Source organism: Sinocyclocheilus rhinocerous, unplaced genomic scaffold (genome assembly GCF_001515625.1).
Source record: "Sinocyclocheilus rhinocerous isolate Xijiao unplaced genomic scaffold, SAMN03320098_v1.1 scaffold730, whole genome shotgun sequence".
NCBI classification, from domain to species: domain Eukaryota; kingdom Metazoa; phylum Chordata; class Actinopteri; order Cypriniformes; family Cyprinidae; genus Sinocyclocheilus; species Sinocyclocheilus rhinocerous.
The window spans coordinates 1,720,255-1,737,532 of NW_015670605.1; the positions used below are offsets into that span (position 1 = coordinate 1,720,255).

At 33.5% G+C, this 17,278-nt stretch overlaps 2 protein-coding genes across 2 annotated transcripts in view; one reads left to right on the top strand and one right to left on the bottom strand.

Moving 5' to 3' along the window:
- Window positions 1–784, top strand: part of LOC107734283 (collagen alpha-6(VI) chain-like) — a 31,650-nt gene extending 30,866 nt beyond the window's left edge. Inside the window, exon 38 of the mRNA XM_016546205.1 lies at window positions 203–784. Coding sequence (XP_016401691.1) covers window positions 203–393 — 191 coding nt within the window. The 3' untranslated portion in view covers window positions 394–784. The remainder of the gene's footprint in view (window positions 1–202) is intronic.
- Window positions 785–5,380: 4,596 nt separating this feature from the next.
- Window positions 5,381–12,692, bottom strand: LOC107734275 (fibronectin type III domain-containing protein 5-like). Its single transcript, XM_016546187.1, has 6 exons — window positions 12,385–12,692; window positions 7,313–7,428; window positions 6,941–7,139; window positions 6,746–6,835; window positions 6,440–6,614; window positions 5,381–5,411 (listed from the first exon to the last, which is right to left on the bottom strand). Exons 1-5 carry the CDS (start codon window positions 12,452–12,454, stop codon window positions 6,475–6,477), a joined length of 615 nt encoding a protein of 204 aa, XP_016401673.1. The 5' UTR covers window positions 12,455–12,692; the 3' UTR covers window positions 5,381–5,411; window positions 6,440–6,474.
- Between the last annotated feature and the right edge of the window lie 4,586 nt (window positions 12,693–17,278).

A 17,278-nucleotide genomic window follows, 5' to 3' on the forward strand; every position in this document is an offset into this window, starting at 1 on the left:
CTATTTTTAACTGTTTTAAATTCATTTTAAACTTCTTAAATCAATTGTTTTAATCATTTTCAATGTTTTTAAATTCCTTGTTTTATTGTTGTGATTATTTTTTTTCTTTTCTTTTATGTAAAGCACTTTGAATTACCATTGTGTATGAAATGTGCTATACAAATAAACTTGCCTTGCCTTGCCTTACTTTTTCTGCTCATAGACATTTGCCAGCTCAAACTCGATGCAGGATCTTGCTCAAACTTTTCAGTGAAATGGTACTTCAACGTCCGCAGTGGTGGATGTGTCCAGTTCTGGTACGGAGGCTGTGACGGGAACAGCAACAGGTTCGACACTCAGGAGGACTGTGAGATTCGCTGTCTCAGGGCCAAAAAAGTATCTCCAAACATCTAAACTGTGATATCTAATGAATTTTAACAGCTTTATTCTTTCATGGTCATGATCATATCCTCATCACGATTGTCAAATGGCAGCCAAAGAAGCAGTTTTAGCTATATGTATTTGTATATTTAGCTAAACGTAAATGTATATTTAGCTAAATTTGAGTGTAGGAAAGATTTGATTATAAGAGCAGAATTTTTAAAGGTGAAGTTTATAATGATGCGTCATTAGTTGCACCAGAAAGAACTGCAAAAATAATGATTCACTTTCAGTAATTTCAGCCATCGCTCGGTTAAACTCATGCCACTTTCTGAGATAATGTTGTTAGACAGCTTAAACGTACAGATTGCAATTCTGTTTGGTGCCATTAGCAGTGCAGAAAAAAACATTGCTCACATTTAATTTAAAATGAAATTTTTGATTTTTGTTTAAATCACCTTTATAAAACCTAAATTTCACAAAATTCCTTGAGTGAATTTGATTTTTTTTTTAAATGCACATTGCCATCAAGACGACTGTTAAGAGGAATAAAAACACTATGAAAATAGGAGTGTGTTGTACAAATTTGTATTTAAGGAGGCTCACGGTTTTGTTTTAATTGTATTTGTTGTTGTTTGTTTGTTTTTTCTTCAATAAGTGTTTCTGGAAAGCCCCTGGATATAAAACCAAAAAAACAGTCTAAACCGTTAACATTTTTAGGGGATGTCGGCTTTTTTTTTTTTTTTTTTTTTTAAATCACTAAACATTAAGTAATTGAGAATAAAAAAAACGTTATACTGTAGGTTAGTTATTTGAAAACAGTAACACAATTTTTCTGCCAAAATTATTACACATTTATATAATCTGATCTGCTGTTGCATGTATTTTTAGGGCTAAGATGCATGCCAGAAGAGGGCGCTGTCTCATGTTTAAAGCTAAATTGCATTCTGTCTTTCCCAGTTTAAAGGAATAGTTCACCTAAAAAATGTGCTAAAAATGTACTCACCCTCAGGGCATCCAAGATATAGATGAGTTTGTTTCTTCATCAGAACACATTTGGAGAAATGTAGCTTTCTATCACTTGCTCACCAATGAATCCTCTGCAGTGAATGGGTGCCGTCAGAAGGAGAGTCCAAACAGCTGATAAATCAACAAATCCATCATCAAGACATTTTTAATTTCAAACAGTCCTCTATGCATAATAATGCTTTCTCCAGTGATAAAGTCGTCTCTGAATCAGGAGCGAAATATGCAGTTTGAAGTTCAAAAAAACTTGATGGATTTGTTTCTTAAAACTTGCAGCTTTTCGCTTCACAAGATGTTAATTGATGGACTGGAGTTGTGTGGATTACTTGTGGATTGTGATGACCTGAGGAGTACATTTTCAGCAAAATTTCATTTTTGAGTGAACTATTCCTTTAATATGCAGAGACAACTATGAGTAAACCATGTACAGGTTGATTAACCCATTGGTGTGAGTTTAGGATGGGAATAATGGTTTGTTTGGTAAACTGTCATTAGTTTTGCTATTCCGTATTCAGCTCTATGAGGTCCCAGTAACAACACAAAAGATTTTTTCAATTCCATTTATCAGATTGAATGACAATTAATGCGTTTAATATAGTGTAGTAAAAGCACACATTAAATTGAGAAAGTAGTACAGTGACTTCAGTCCTGTAATTCCCATATTGTTATCGACCACCGTTGACGGTTCAAGTGCAATCCTGGAGGCCGGTCAGAATCCCCCGTGGTTATTATTGCTGATGTGAAGCATGTTCAGCCCTTGTTTAGAGAGGAGGATAGTCTCCCTCAGAGACAGTATTGAGAAAGCGCAGGGGAATGTCCTTTAGAGAAACATCATATTAGCACTGAAGAGAAATTCTCTGATCGGCAGTCCAGAAAATACTGAAAATGTCCTATAATCATTCATCTTGTCTTATAGACAATTCTCTCACAACATTTAAAATAATCGAAACCAGGCTTGATATCATAATGAGAACATGTAGAACTAACAGAAGCACTATTAGAATGTTTAAATTACTCAGCCCTACTACAATCCCTTTTATTAAAGAATAAACACTATATACTATGAGGAAATATACACAACCATTCTAAAGTATGATAATAGCATTCTAGTATCTAACAGTGCTGGGGAGTTATAGATGCTTTTTTCAATAAATCTTTTACAGTACCATGATTTAAAAAAATAAAATAAAAAAATGTTAGGCCCAAATTTAAGATTTATGTATTTGAATTACATATAATCATCATCCACTTGGATTACACAGTTTTAACATAAACTTAAAAACTTAATGTGATGCATATTTGTCAGTCATATAAAACAGGTACAATTTCTGCACTCAAAAAAAAAAAGAATTATTAACTATTTGCATCTACTGCCAATTTTTTATTCAAATACTCATATATTAAAAATGTATTTATTCAAATTGCTTATCAGCATAAATTTGTTCATTGGGAAATTTATTTAGTTAAGCTGTGGAACAGGCAGTTAGTTGCAAAATGCATGAGACTTAAATTGGATTTATTAATGATACACATATAAATCTGGTTATTGTGCATTTAAAACGCAATCAGTTTACTAGTACTATTATAGAAATCTGACACATTTTTCATTTATCTACGACTGACAAATATGCAGGTTTATTAGTTTGCTGATGTTAAAATTGTGTAATCCAAATGGACAGAAATTATATATGCAATTCAAAAAGCTTAAATTTAAACCTAAATATTTTTGGAGTGTAGTTCAGCTGGCTTTAATAGCTTATCCAAAAACAAGGTACTGTTTAGTAGTAGCAAGGCAGTATGAAAAACCCAACATTATCACCCACTGAAATACAGTAATAATCAAACATGCTCTCCTAACATTGCAGTGTCTGATTGATTTTAGTAAACTAATTCAGATTAAAATGCATGGCATTTAGGTATTTTTTTAAATAGTGAAATATTTTGTTAAATGTTGCTGTTAATTTTTTCAGCTTGGTTATATAAATTTGTGAATTCTAGTCATATTGTCATTTAATGTAAATGTATCTGTTTATCTAGTTGCTCTAATTGAGAGCGTTCATTTAGTCGTTCAAACTCCTCGTTGTCTTTGTGCCTGAACAAATCTGATTAAATTCTTTATTAAAAAGTGTAACTAACTACATTTTTCAGAGTATCTTTTTCTAAATTCCATCTATTTTAAATTAGGAGTGGATAAAGTTTGAAAGTATCTCCCCCAGCACTGCTGGTTTATTATACCAGTTTTGTTTGTCAAGTATCTCTGCAGGTGTAAACAACAACAACACAATCAGAAATAGAAGTAAACGTCTTCTCATTATGCTGGAATGAGAGCTGTCAGTAAAATTATTCCACAACATTCTTTCATCTCTCTGTCAAATCATTTCAACCAGTCCAAAATAAGCCACCTATTCTCTGGATGAACGCTTCTCTCCCTTTTGAGAAGCGAAGCCATTTGAATGAAAATGTTTTGCTTTAGAGTTTGGGAATGGGAACGCTGGATGAAACCTTGGAAGATCCTGGTGATGTCAAACATCCATTTTTAGGACTGTTTATTAGTTAGCTTTCTAACCCATTATACAGTGGGGTCCAAAAAGCCTGAGACCACTTTCTTGCTTGTTTTCAATTTTATTTTACAGTTATTTTATTTTTATTTACTATTATAGTATTTATTTATATTTTGAATTAGCTTTTATTTTTATATTTTCAGCTTTCATTTTAATTTCAGTTTAATTTTTAGTAATTTAAGTGCTTGTTGTCATTTTTATAATTTTTAAACAATATATATTTTTTTATTTTAGTTTTAGTAATTTTAGTATCTATATTTATTTCAGTTAGTTTTGTGTATTTTTTTTTTTTAAGTTTAAGTTTTTCATCTCAAATTTGATTAATTTCAGCTTTATTTCAATTACCGAAAATTTGGGTCCGAAAATTGAAAATCTTGAGCTTCAATAGAACTAATCTACCCATGCATACTTTGTCACAAATGTACTAATATCAGAATTAAATATTTCTCATTCACTTTTATAACTTTTATTTTGTTTAAAATATTACAAGATCCTTAAACCTTATGTATTTAACTGTTTTTTTTAAATCCCAGATTTTTAATGTGGTTTCAGACATTTAAACACCAACTCGGCTAACAAGGAACATTCTCAGAACACTGAGAGAACCTTGCTAGAACGTTAGCCAAACATTAATAGAACGTTCATTCAGAGTTATGTGGTCTTTAATAATGTTCTGAAAACATTAACACACACACACACACACACAAGTTTTAGTGGAACATTCATCTAACATTTTTTTTTTTTTTAAATGTTCAGAGAACATTCAAAAGTAACAATGTTTGCAAAATTCTAAAATGGAATGTTCCCTTAATGTTCGTCTAACCCCCCAAAACTTGGACATTTTGAATGTTCAGAGAACAGATGTGACGTTTTCGTAACATAGGAATGTTAGCAAAACGTTCCTAGAACAAATTTTTGTCAGCTGGAAATATATGTCCTGCATTTAGTGGCTTACTACAGATTTACTTTTATTATAAAAGCCTTCATCACCATTGAGAGGAATGTGGATCATGCTATTTGAATTGGGTAAAAGAGAAAACCAGATAAAGGAGCAAAGCTCAAGAGTTTAAAAGAGATGATTTTGAATGGGTGCGGATCTCCTCGCTGACACCAGTTGTTTGTAAAGTGATAAAGAGAAGTGAGAAGGGTCTTTTTTCCATACATTTCTTTCAGAGGGGTTTCTCCTGTCCAAGAAACAGCCACAGATTCGGTCTAATCTCCAGAGTGGGCCTGTGTGAAAGTTCACCTTTCTGGCCTCTCTTTGAGATACTCGCTGTGCTGGAAGGGTTATTCCAGCTGTTTTCAGGAAACTTCCAATATCCCTGCTTCCTGTTTTGAGGATGAGCACATACGGCCTCTGTAGCCGTGTGGTAAAAGCAGAATCCATTGAAGCAGAAGCCATTCCTGTCACACTTTGATAATGTTCACAGATGGCGTTCGGTTATTGTTGTTGTTCTTGGGGAACTGTGGAGAGTGGAAGCAGATGTCTAATGTTAGTGAGAGGATTGGAGGGTGGCCTGGAGCGATCAGCAGAGAGCATAGTGCAATGAGTGGAGTAATGAAAAAAGAAGGATGCGAATGATAACTGTTTCGAGCAGCATCACATTTATCGTTCTCAGAGAATGTAATCACCATAATGCATTGCGAAGCAAGACAATTGTTAATTATAAAAACATATAATTCCTTCAATATATAAAAGTGTTAAAAAATAAACAGTAAAAACATGCATATAAAATGTATAGCAGGTCAGTTCTATTCTATTCTATTCTATTCTATTCTATTCGTATTTACCAATATTTGGGTGCACTTTTATGCTCAATAAAATATCATAGCATCAGAGTTTTTGTAGTTAACTAAAATTAAATACATAAAAAAAAAAAAATCAGTTAGTTGCCAAAGCAACATTTATCATTTTCATTTAGTTTAATACAATGTACTCAAATAAACTAAAACTGAAAAAAAATGTACAGTATAAATATACTTATAAAATATACAGTAGTTTAGTCAATTGCATGTTTTATTTTATTTTATTTTTATCCAATAGTCCTAATAAAATATCATCAGGGTTTTGTAGTTAATTAAAATTAAACCCATGAAATAAAATAAACAACATTTATCACTTTCATTTAGTTTAAGTTGATGTACTTAAAGAACAAACTGAAATACAAATGAATGAAAACTACACAGACTTATTATAAAAATAAATTAAATAAAAATAAAAACACACAACAAAATAATTACTAAAACTTTAACGAAAATTTTAATTAAAATATTAAATTATTATAATATCTCAATAACACTAAAATAACACTATTAAAATCAAATGTGAAGTGCATTATGGGAGGTGCATGTTTATAGTCCAAGGCAATTAAGACTTTATTTATTTATTACTAATGATCAATAAGAAAATGATTATATTTATATTGTCTTATGAGACATGAACTGACATGTTAGTGGAGTTTGGTTTGAGTTACAATTCAGGACGATTGTACCTGCCTGTGCTGTCTGAACTCTCACAGGGCAGCGGTTATACCTTACTGCGCAGCAGACCGCCTGATGGATGCTCAGGGGTGCTGCATTCGGACGAGTTCTTGGCTTTATCCTTGTTGTTGTTGGGCTCGTTGTCTTTGATGATGTCGTACTGACGGCAGAAGAGCGCGATCACACCTGAAAGAGACAAAAATGGCAAACGCTGCAGATGTGCAATAAGCTGTTCAATTAACCATCCAATAAATTGATTGTTGCAGTAAATCTGAACGTTGCAGCAGGATTTGACTGATCCAGTGCTGCTCACTCACCTGCCCACATGATCAGAACCACCACAATGATGATGAGCTCTCCTGCCCGGAGCTGAGCGTTCTGACCCACTTCTTCCATGGTCACTTCGTCTGTGAATAACACAGTGGTGTGTCAAACATTGATTATTAATTATTTCATTCATACTGAAAAATTAGATAAGATTAGAATCTACAGTTTTTATAATATAGTAGTACCTTTGCTCTTGGAGGCCTGTGTTTCAGCTTCTTTGGGGGTTTTGAAACGCAGCGGTTCACTGAGGGGACTCGGCCCGCTTGTACTGATAGACTGAACATGCACTATATAGTCCGTATCTGCCTCCAGATCCCACAATGCACAGCTCCGCGTGGTAGTGTTCACTTCTTGGATAAAGCGCAGCATGTGAACATCTTTTTTCTGTTATGGATAGATAAAACAATGTTTAACCAAATGCTTTGTCTTGACTTTTCTCTTTCTCTCTATTTAACCAGATGCTTAATGAACATACAGATATATGAGTGCGGAGTATGTGACCTTTCCTCCCTCCCCTCTCTTTCCCTCTCTCTCTGTCTCTCTCTCATTTTGAGTACCTGTTGTGTGATGGCGAAGCCGATGACTGGCTCCCCATCTGGGATGTCCCATGTCACCACAGCAGAGCTGCCCTTTAGATCTCTGATGGACACGTTCACTGGAGCAGCCAAACTGTCTGAGAAAAACAAAGAGGATTCCAGTCAGTTCATGCAGTTAATCTTTCTTTTTTGGTTGGTCTTGATAGCAGTCTGGGGATTGGATAGTTAAAGTGAGCTCAAGTGTTTTTTCTATCTGACAAGAATTTTACACTCTGTCCAAATGGTTTTCAGTAGAGAAAATCTATGAAATTAAAAAATTTTATTTATGTACTTTTTTATGCACATTCCTGGACGTGTTGCCAACTTAGCGACTTTGTCGCTATTTTTTTAGCGAGTTTTCAGACCCTTCTAGCGACACAATTTCAAAAAAGCGACTAGCGACAAATCTAGCGACTTTTGCTGGTGTTATTGGAGACTTTTGGCGACTCTGACGTGAAAGCACGTATCGTTCTTACTCTTCTCAACGAGCAGCGGGTGCTGCCGTGGGCCCCACCCCCGTCCCAAAGCACTCACTGGCGGCCCAGTCCAAGCGCAGCAGTCGCTCACAGCTGCTGGTCTTATTGTATGTATTCATCAGTGCAAAAGAGCTGCATTAAGATGAAAGTCCCATAGAAACAACAACAGCGTGCAGGTTTGGAAGGACATTAGGGTAAGTAAATGACAGTATTTACATTTTTGAGTGTTATAATATTCATATGTAACTAAATGAAGAGTTTAATGATAGTTTAGTTTGCTAAATATAAATATAATAAATTATTTCTGAAGGATCATGTGACACTGAAGACTGCTGACAATTCAGCTTTGCATCACATGAATATATTACATTTTAAAATATATTCAAATAGAAAACACTTATTTTAAATTATAATAATATTTTACTGTGTTTACTGATTTTGATCACGTAATGCAGCCTTGGTAAGCCTTATTTCAAATACATTAAAACATTTGAATTATTCCAAACATTTGACTCGTGGTGTACAGCATGTTATAAATATATATTGAGTAAAATTATGAAATATAATAGCTTTAATCTTTAGATATTTTATACAGTAGCTATTTCAATTCTCATATGGACCCTATTTCTCTTCTGTAAATAAAACTGCTCCATGTTGACCAGTAGTTATAATGTGTAGGCGTTTGTGTGAGTGTTAATGTTCAAGTGTTCCCAGGTTTGCTGAATGAGTACTGTGTGCTTCAGAGAGCGCTGTTGTTTCTCTTCTTTAATGTTTAGAAATCACTATTTCACACACATTATATGTAAACTCTATTTCTGGATGTAAGAGGACGTGGTTATGAAGCCATTTGGAGGGATGACGTGTGAGAAACTCGCCCACCAGCAGTGAGTCCAGTACAACTTATAGTGCCCCAGATAACATTTTCATGCATATAACCTTCTCCTTGCCTACATGTTGTGTGATGAACAAAACTGGTTGTAGTGTATTGCTACAGTGAGAGCAGAGAGTCTTAGTACTATATGTGAAAATTTATTGCAATCATATTTTATGCATGAAACCCCAAAATGAAGTGATGGACGTTCACACATTTATTAATATTGAAGAGTTGGCGGTAGTAAGAAAATCTGAAAAAAAAAAAAAAACTAAGCAATTTTTAAAATTATTTTATGAAAACATTGAGAACAGTTGTAGATGTAGATTTTTTTAATGATATTTTGTCATGTTTAGATGTGGAAAATCATCCCTATTTAGTCCTCATTACTGAACGCAATAACATCATACAGCGTGATCTGTGTAGTCCAACTCTTATGAACAAAAGACTCACAAATCAGTCTCAAGCAACAGCAAGCTGTTATTTTTAGTGTTACTTATGGCATTGTGTGTATTTAAGGCTCATGAGACTTACATTAACGTAAGAGACGCATTTGGAGAGAATTCCTTAAACGGTTGTGCCACTTTCTCTTGTACCATGATTTTCTTCAAATTATGAAAAATGGCCATGCAAATGACAGTTTATGCTAATGCCTGCTACAGCGCCCATTGCAGAATGCATACATGCATTTGTCTTCTGAATTGTGCTCTGACATATGTAGACACATGAAATCAGGCTTGCATAGTTGAAGCATCTGTAGAGTGTGTTTCAGGCATAATAGCTGTCTTAGACATATACAGTATCTCCTGCTTGACGCTTGCAGTAAATAGACTTCTCTATAGGCTGTAGAAAGGCATTCTGGGAGAAGTAACATTCACATGCTGTTAAATTATAAATGAAGCATCCCACATAGATGTAGAAGACAGGCAGAAATGCAGAAACACTTAACTCCATTCACACTGTTGTTCAGGCACTGATTCAGAAATCATTACATTTATATATGGACATCTGTATTAAATTCATCACAAAACAATGCAATACTTCAGATTGATGATTTTTTTGTTTTGATAAAGTATAAAATAGCATGAACGATCAGCTATACAACACACTGATGTTATACTGTATATATTTTACTCAGATTATTGTTTAATTAATCTCAGACAAAATCAATTAAGGCTGAAAATAAAGAATGACACAATCTAGAAAAACAGGTCAAGATGATTAAACTAAAGACAAACGAAAATGAAGGAAGCTTTTGAGTGAATGTTCCTCTGGGGATTTTGACTATAATCTCACTTTAACACAAAGCAGTTAGCCACATGAAGCCGTTACAGTGAATGTATCACCGGTAAGGGATGTTCATGACACAAAACGATACAGTTCATTAACTGTCGTCTATTTACAGTTGCCAGGAAATGGAAAAATATAATGGGAACCAAGAATCCTGTGCTCTTTATGAGAAAAGACAGTGTTTCAGTTTCTGTGTTATTTTAGGATTATTTATATAACATTAGAGTGTTTATTAATATTTTGAATTGGCTTTCTGTTTTTATATTTTTAGTTCTCATTTTAATTTTAGTTTAATTTTAGTCATTTTCTCTCCTTTTTTAATTTACTATTTAGGTTCAGTTTATTTTTTATTTCACTTTTAGTTTTAGTAAACTTATTTAGTTATTCAGTTAGTTTTGTAAGTTTTTAAAGTTTAAATTTTTCATCTAAAATGTATATTTTATTTCAGTTTTATTTCAATTACTGAAAGCAATTTTTAAGAGTTTTATTTTTTTAATAGTTAACAATAACACTGATCTTGGGTTTCAATGGAAGCAAAATCTGTACATAAGAATATTACTATTTAGGTTTATTTTTATTGATTGATTGATTGATTTTCTTTTTAGTTTTAGTTCAGTTTTAATATTTAGTTCCAGTTTGTAACTTTAGTGCTTCTACTTAAATTTATTTCAGTTAGTCACCAAGGCAAAATATCTCATTTTGTTTAGTTTATGTTTTTCATCTAATATGTATATTTGATTTTATTTAATCTTTACTTCAATTAATACAAATATTTGAAATAGTTTTGGTTTTAGTTTTAGTCAACAGTAATAACCCAGGTATAGTATGTGTGTTTGTGAGTGGAAAAGGGAGATATAGTATTTGCTTCATAAGAAAATACTCAAATGAAAAGCTCCAGGTTTGTACTTGGTTGCTATGGAAACATAGAGGAAGTGAGTGGGAATGTGTTTGGAAGGTAAGTGTCCTGGTCCACATTCATGCCATATTTACACTGAGTGAACAAAACACACCATATAAAGATAGCAAAGTGTATATTAATGACTCGCTTTCAGTCTGTATATCACATAAAGCTATCATACGACTTCAGAATAAATTTCACAAGCCATATGGACTACCTTTAGTGGTTTTTGTTCCCTTTTATGGAGCTTGACAGCCATTAACTATTTATTGTATGGAAAAGATTCACCACAAATTCTCCTTTTGTGTTCCACAGAAAAAATAACGGTAAATAATGACATAAAGTGCATTTTTGGGTGAACTATTCCTTTAAGCCATTCATCTCATCATATTATTTTTACTATGCTGACCTGATTTGCTCAGCCACGTGCTTTGGGCTTTATTTTTGCATATTTCTTTCTCCAACTTACTCTTCATCTACTCGACTTCTCTGCCACAGTTTCATTTCAGTGTTTAATGCTCTTCTTTAAAGTAAACTTGCACACATTTTCTACTGGAAGCTCAACCTTTCAGTGGCTTCTGTCACTCGAGCCTCTAAAAGCATCAAGGATCTGACGGTTGCAGCTGCCAGAAGCCTGTTAACATTCTGATTCATGGCTTTTTCTTCTTTACTAGGGCTTGAATATAGTGCATTAAGATGTAAAATTTATAGCCCATAAGTTAATGTGTCGGCTGTAGTTTGGATTTATTATTTTGCAGGCAACGTCTGCATTAGAAAAAGCTTCTTTATGGTGTTGTGCTTAAATTAGGTGACAGGTTTATGCAGGACAGAATCATTAGTAGTATCAGTCATTGTCTTTCTGTTATTGCATTTTGACAAAATTTGATGAATGTAAATTTCATTTTATTTACTTTTTAATTTAACTTAAGTAGCTTAATAGTTCGTTTAAATAATTTAAATGTAATAAATTTTTTATTTAATTTATTTTAATTTTATTGATTGATTTTCATTTTCGTGCCAAATCAACTGAATTAAACTATCAAAAATTAGTAAAAATATTATAGCATAGATTAATATTGAATATTGCTAAACAATATTTATAATTTAAATTAGCGTACACACAACGCACATTGTCTGATGTTTTGCAGTCGATAATGTAATTAAATTTACCCAATCTATTAGAGATTTATGATGCACTGCTTTCAAGTGACTGTGGGTGCGTGCGTGTGTGTGTGTGTGTGTGTGTTATGATTCAACAGGTGTCTATTGTTGCCAAAATATTTAAGTTCATTGCTCTACATCAAGCATATGGCATCTGCTTTTGGTTATGACCAAATTCATTTCATGCTTTATATTTTCCCAGGCTCCCCACAAAGGTTCAGACATCACATCATTACACATGCCACATGTGACCACAATTATCTCGCAGTGCCTCATCGGATGTCATAATTAATGGGTTGTGCAACAGTCCCCATAAATGCTCCATTAGTATTGATGGTATGCAATCTTGTAAACTTACCAGCCAAGACCCACGACGCTCCAAAACAGCTCAATATGAGCAGCGGAGTGGGCATGAAATTCCTCCTCATCCTTTCCACGCTGACTAGATGTGAATGTCCTCCGCTGGTCTCGCATTCACGTCGATGAATGTAGCTGTGGGACCCAAGCGCTCAATTTCAGCACCGCGGACAGCGGCGGTTCAGCACCGCGGACAGCTCCACATCAGAACCGCGCCACGCGTTACATCGTTCTGCAGAGCGGATGTTGAGATGAAGACATTCAAATGAAGCCTCTTTTGTCTTCTTGTCGGTTTTTCATACGGCTGTCATGTACCTGCAAGACTGAAGAGGCTCTATATAAAAAAAAAAAATAATAAAAAAAAAAACGGACTGACTGAAGGAGTGTGTGGTACAATTTTTTTTATTATTTTTAATGTATTATCTAATTTATTTTATTTTATTTTTAATTTAATTGCATTTAATATTTAATTTATTTGTTTAATTTATTGATTATTTATTTTAATTTAATTATGTTTTTTCCCCATTTATTTTTAACCCTTTTGACGTACATACATTAACCCCATTTATATGCACAACCATTTTATGGTTATTCATATTCATGCACAATTCCACATTAATACTAAAATATGCAACATTCCGGGATATTCTAGGGCATGTAAATGAAGTAATTTAATTTAATTTAATTTAATTTAATTTAATTTAATTTAATTTAATTTAATTTACGGACAGCTCCACATCAGAACCGCGCCACGCGTTACATCGTTCTGCAGAGCGGATGTTGAGATGAAGACATTCAAATGAAGCCTCTTTTGTCTTCTTGTCGGTTTTTCATACGGCTGTCATGTACCTGCAAGACTGAAGAGGCTCTATATAAAAAAAAAAAATAATAAAAAAAAAAACGGACTGACTGAAGGAGTGTGTGGTGAGCCTGTGGCATCCCTCCCTCCATTTAATTCCAAGAACTAAATCCAGGTGGGTTGCTTGTTAGATCTAGCATTATTTAGCTTTCTTTAGTGTGAAATAACTCAGAAAATGTTTCTTTAATCATGATTATCTGCTCTCTGTTTGAATGACTCCTTTTTGTGACTACTTGTGTCTTTAAGCATTTCTGCAGAAGGATAAATGATTTCTAACTGTTTTCTGATGCAGTTCATCTTCAAGTCGATGCTTAGCATGTAAGTACTCATTTTGACTATTGTCTGCTTCACATTACAGCTTATTCTGGCCAAGAATCACCCACTTAGACGCGATGAGACTACCTGAATGACATGTAAAGCAACCGACTCTCATTTTGTACGTTTAGAGCCAGATTATCTGATAATATCTGAAATAGCTGATAGGCTTCCATGGAAAACAATTAATTCATATAATGGCGCAGAAGCAGTCTTAGTGAATGGAAAATGCATGCACAGACTGTGATTTCAGTCCATCCAAAATTAATAAGTACTGATTATTTCACAGACAATATCCAGTTGTGCTCATGGATGTCTAGCTCTTCTTCAGTATGAGGCCTGATGATGACAAGTGCAGTATAATCTCATTGCTGAAGTCATTCACTGGTGTTTGTTCTGACACGCCAGCACCAGTACAGATACATGCAGAAACACACATACAGATGAGAGACTTGGACATCTTCTCCATGGAAATGTCAGCCTGTGAGAGATTCTTTCAGTGTCTTACACGAGAGTTTGATCAATTAAATCAGTCTGGATTTGCCACACAGTGACAGACTGCACAAGTGGACAGCTTCTCTTTAGAGCTTATTTACACTTATGGAATATCCTAAATATTAAGTATCATATTATTTTGTCTTTAATTATTAAATTAAATGGAAATGAGTAGATGACATTAAATATTTTAGGAAGTTTACATGTTAACATGTACACCAAACTTTGCTAATTCATTTACAATTTTTATTGTGTATTCTGCTCTTATCAGGGTTATTATAGTTTACTAAGACCATAAAAAAATGGCTCCTGAAATACAACTGAGATAAAATATGAAAAACCCTTAAGCTTATTTTATTTCAGCTAGTTGCTGAAACAGCTCTCATTGTCACTTAGTTTAACTTGTTGTACTAAAATAACTACAACTAAAACTGAAATAAAAATGTAATAAAAAAATAAAAACTATACACAACAAAATTACTAAAATTTCAACTAAAAATAAAATGGAAAAAAGAAAATATAAAAATAAAAATGAATTCAAATTATGAATAAATACTATAATAGCAATCAATGATAATAAAATAGCATCTGCTCTTTTAATTGAGAGACTAACTATTTTAATTTTAATTTTTAATTTGATTTATCAAACCTCAGAATTATTTGTTCTCATGCAATATAAAAATTCAGATGCATATACATTTTATTTAAAACTACTTTTTATACATTATAATTTATATTTGTACTATTCAATAAATATATTACAAATGTATACATTTCAGGTCAAATTAATTTATTGAAATTTAACACATTTTTTTTTCTTTTGGCTTCTACAGGATCCAGAATGTCAGAAACTGAGAAGGATTCAGTGAATCTCTTGCGTGTCTCTCACTCTCTCTCCATTATATCAGCGCTTTGAGTTGTTACATAACGAGCCAGCGCGATTCTCCTCATACCCGGCGGCCTTTAGCTCTCGCTGTCTCCAGCATGATTCTGGGCACCTGAACTCATGACATCAGGAAGAGTGAGTCTCTTACTCCATTATTCCAAAACACTGCATGTCTGTGCGTGTGTTATAGTGACTGTGTGTGTGTGTGTTTGCATGAACAGATGTGTGTGTGTGTGTGTGTGTTTGTCTGTGAGGACAGGACTCTTGAGCCAGAGTTGTAGTGTCAACCTTTGCTGTACAGAGGTAACAGGAAGTCCACAGAAGTGCTGACATCATACTTCCTTTATCTTTTTAATATTTATGATTTGACATCACTGAATGGTGTGTGTGTGTGTGTGTGTGTGTTTGTGTTGTGATAGCCGGTGTGCTACATCACTGTCATATATTACAAATAATATGGCGTAACTGTTTAACTGAGTTTGTTGCAGTGCATTAATTTCTTCTCCATGAAGGATGCATGCAATGCTGCCAAAACAAGGTACTGTATTGTGCAGCATAATCATGTTCAGGGGAAAGAATTTGCTGACAAACCAAGAAAATACTTTATAATTGCTCAAGTGTTTGCACTTAAGTCTTCTTCAGACTCTCTCCTGTCCTCATTTCAAGCGTTCAACATCTGGTCTGCTTCTCTAAATGAATCATGGATTGTATGTAGACAGGTCCCATTAAAAAAAAAGAGTTGAATGTAATCACTGGAGCATTCCAGAAATTTCTATAAGAAGGTCACTGCCGCCCAGCAGTTCTCATGGCACATAATATTCATTATAGCACACTGTTAATGAACCGAGTGAGGAACAGAATGAAAAAAGCAAAAGTTGCAATGAAAACAAAGCCCTGTTTTTGTAATAAATCACCATGACGTTCTTGCCATTTTAAATTGAAGCAAGTAATACAGAAACTAAAGTACCTCTTTTAATCTGTTTCTCTCCACTGTGCAACTGATCTGCTATATTGGGTCTGTGATGGTCCATTTGCACGCTGATACACTTTTAAAGGATCCTGCAGCTTCCTAAAAGGTCATGTGTCCTTCATTCATCATCTGTCAGTTAATCTGTAATTGATCATCATTATGGTACATTCATGTCGAGTTTTTCCATTATAGCTTTCCTTTATAAGCTTCTGCATCCCAGTAAATATTTTGGTGGCCATTATGTTTAACAATCACAAGCCATCAGCAACAAGACATAAGATATAAAAATATAAAACGTATACACTGACTCTGTTTTCCAAAACCTCTGACAAAAAGTCAATTTTTCTTGAGTTCCATGTTTGTTAACGGTGATGTCATCTTTATGCAAGTTAATTTTAAGTGGATATGCATAATTTAAATCTGAAGATTTTCTCTTATGGAAAAATGGTCTAAAATAAAAAATATTTATGAAAAAATTGCTAATAAAAAGAGGACAGGATCTCAAACTCTCTCTCTCTCTCTCTCTCTCTCTCTCTCTCTTTCTCATATATATAATTTATATATTATATATTATTTTTGGTGGCATACTGTAGTAGTAGTAGTAGTAATAAAAAAAAAAACTAAGCAATTTATTAAATCCTTTTATGAAATATCTGAGAACATTTGAAAACCTTGAATTTTTAAAGAAATATTTTGTCTTTTTTTATGTGGAAAATCATCCATATTTTGGCCTCATTGCTGCACTAATAATTTTAATTAGTCTAATAATATATAATTCATAATTATATTTATATTTTGCAATAAATTATTGTGTTTTATACATATAATAAATGTCTGGACATCAGTAGGTTTATAATGGACCAGCTTTTTTTAATTTATGTAATTCGCAATACTTTAAAACTTTATGGGATGCATTCTGTAGTTTATTGCCTTGTAAACGATGTTAACTGCACAGTTCCTTCATTTATTTTCTCCAAATGTTTAAATATATTTTGCTTCATAACAAAGTTTGCTGTGGGATTTATCTCTGAGCTGCTTAGTTTGGGTTATGAGTCTATACCACAGAAAGCCCTGTGGAGAAAGTGCAATAGAAAAATACTTCTGGAATCACGTCTGCTTTAGATAAAAGCATTTGCTAAATGACTCACTACAACTATCAGAGCATTATTTTTCATTAGACTGTAATGCTTTTAGTTCCATTAATGTTTATACACAATAGTGTAGGTCTCATGCCATGGCTGTGTTCTTTCTCAACTCATTTTCACGTTCTCAACTTCTTTTCCTGCAGTGCAAACACTCCAGACCCGTGTCTCCTGTTACCGCTCATCTCGGCTCTCCTGCTGCTATTAAAAAGAGATGAAAGAGATGCA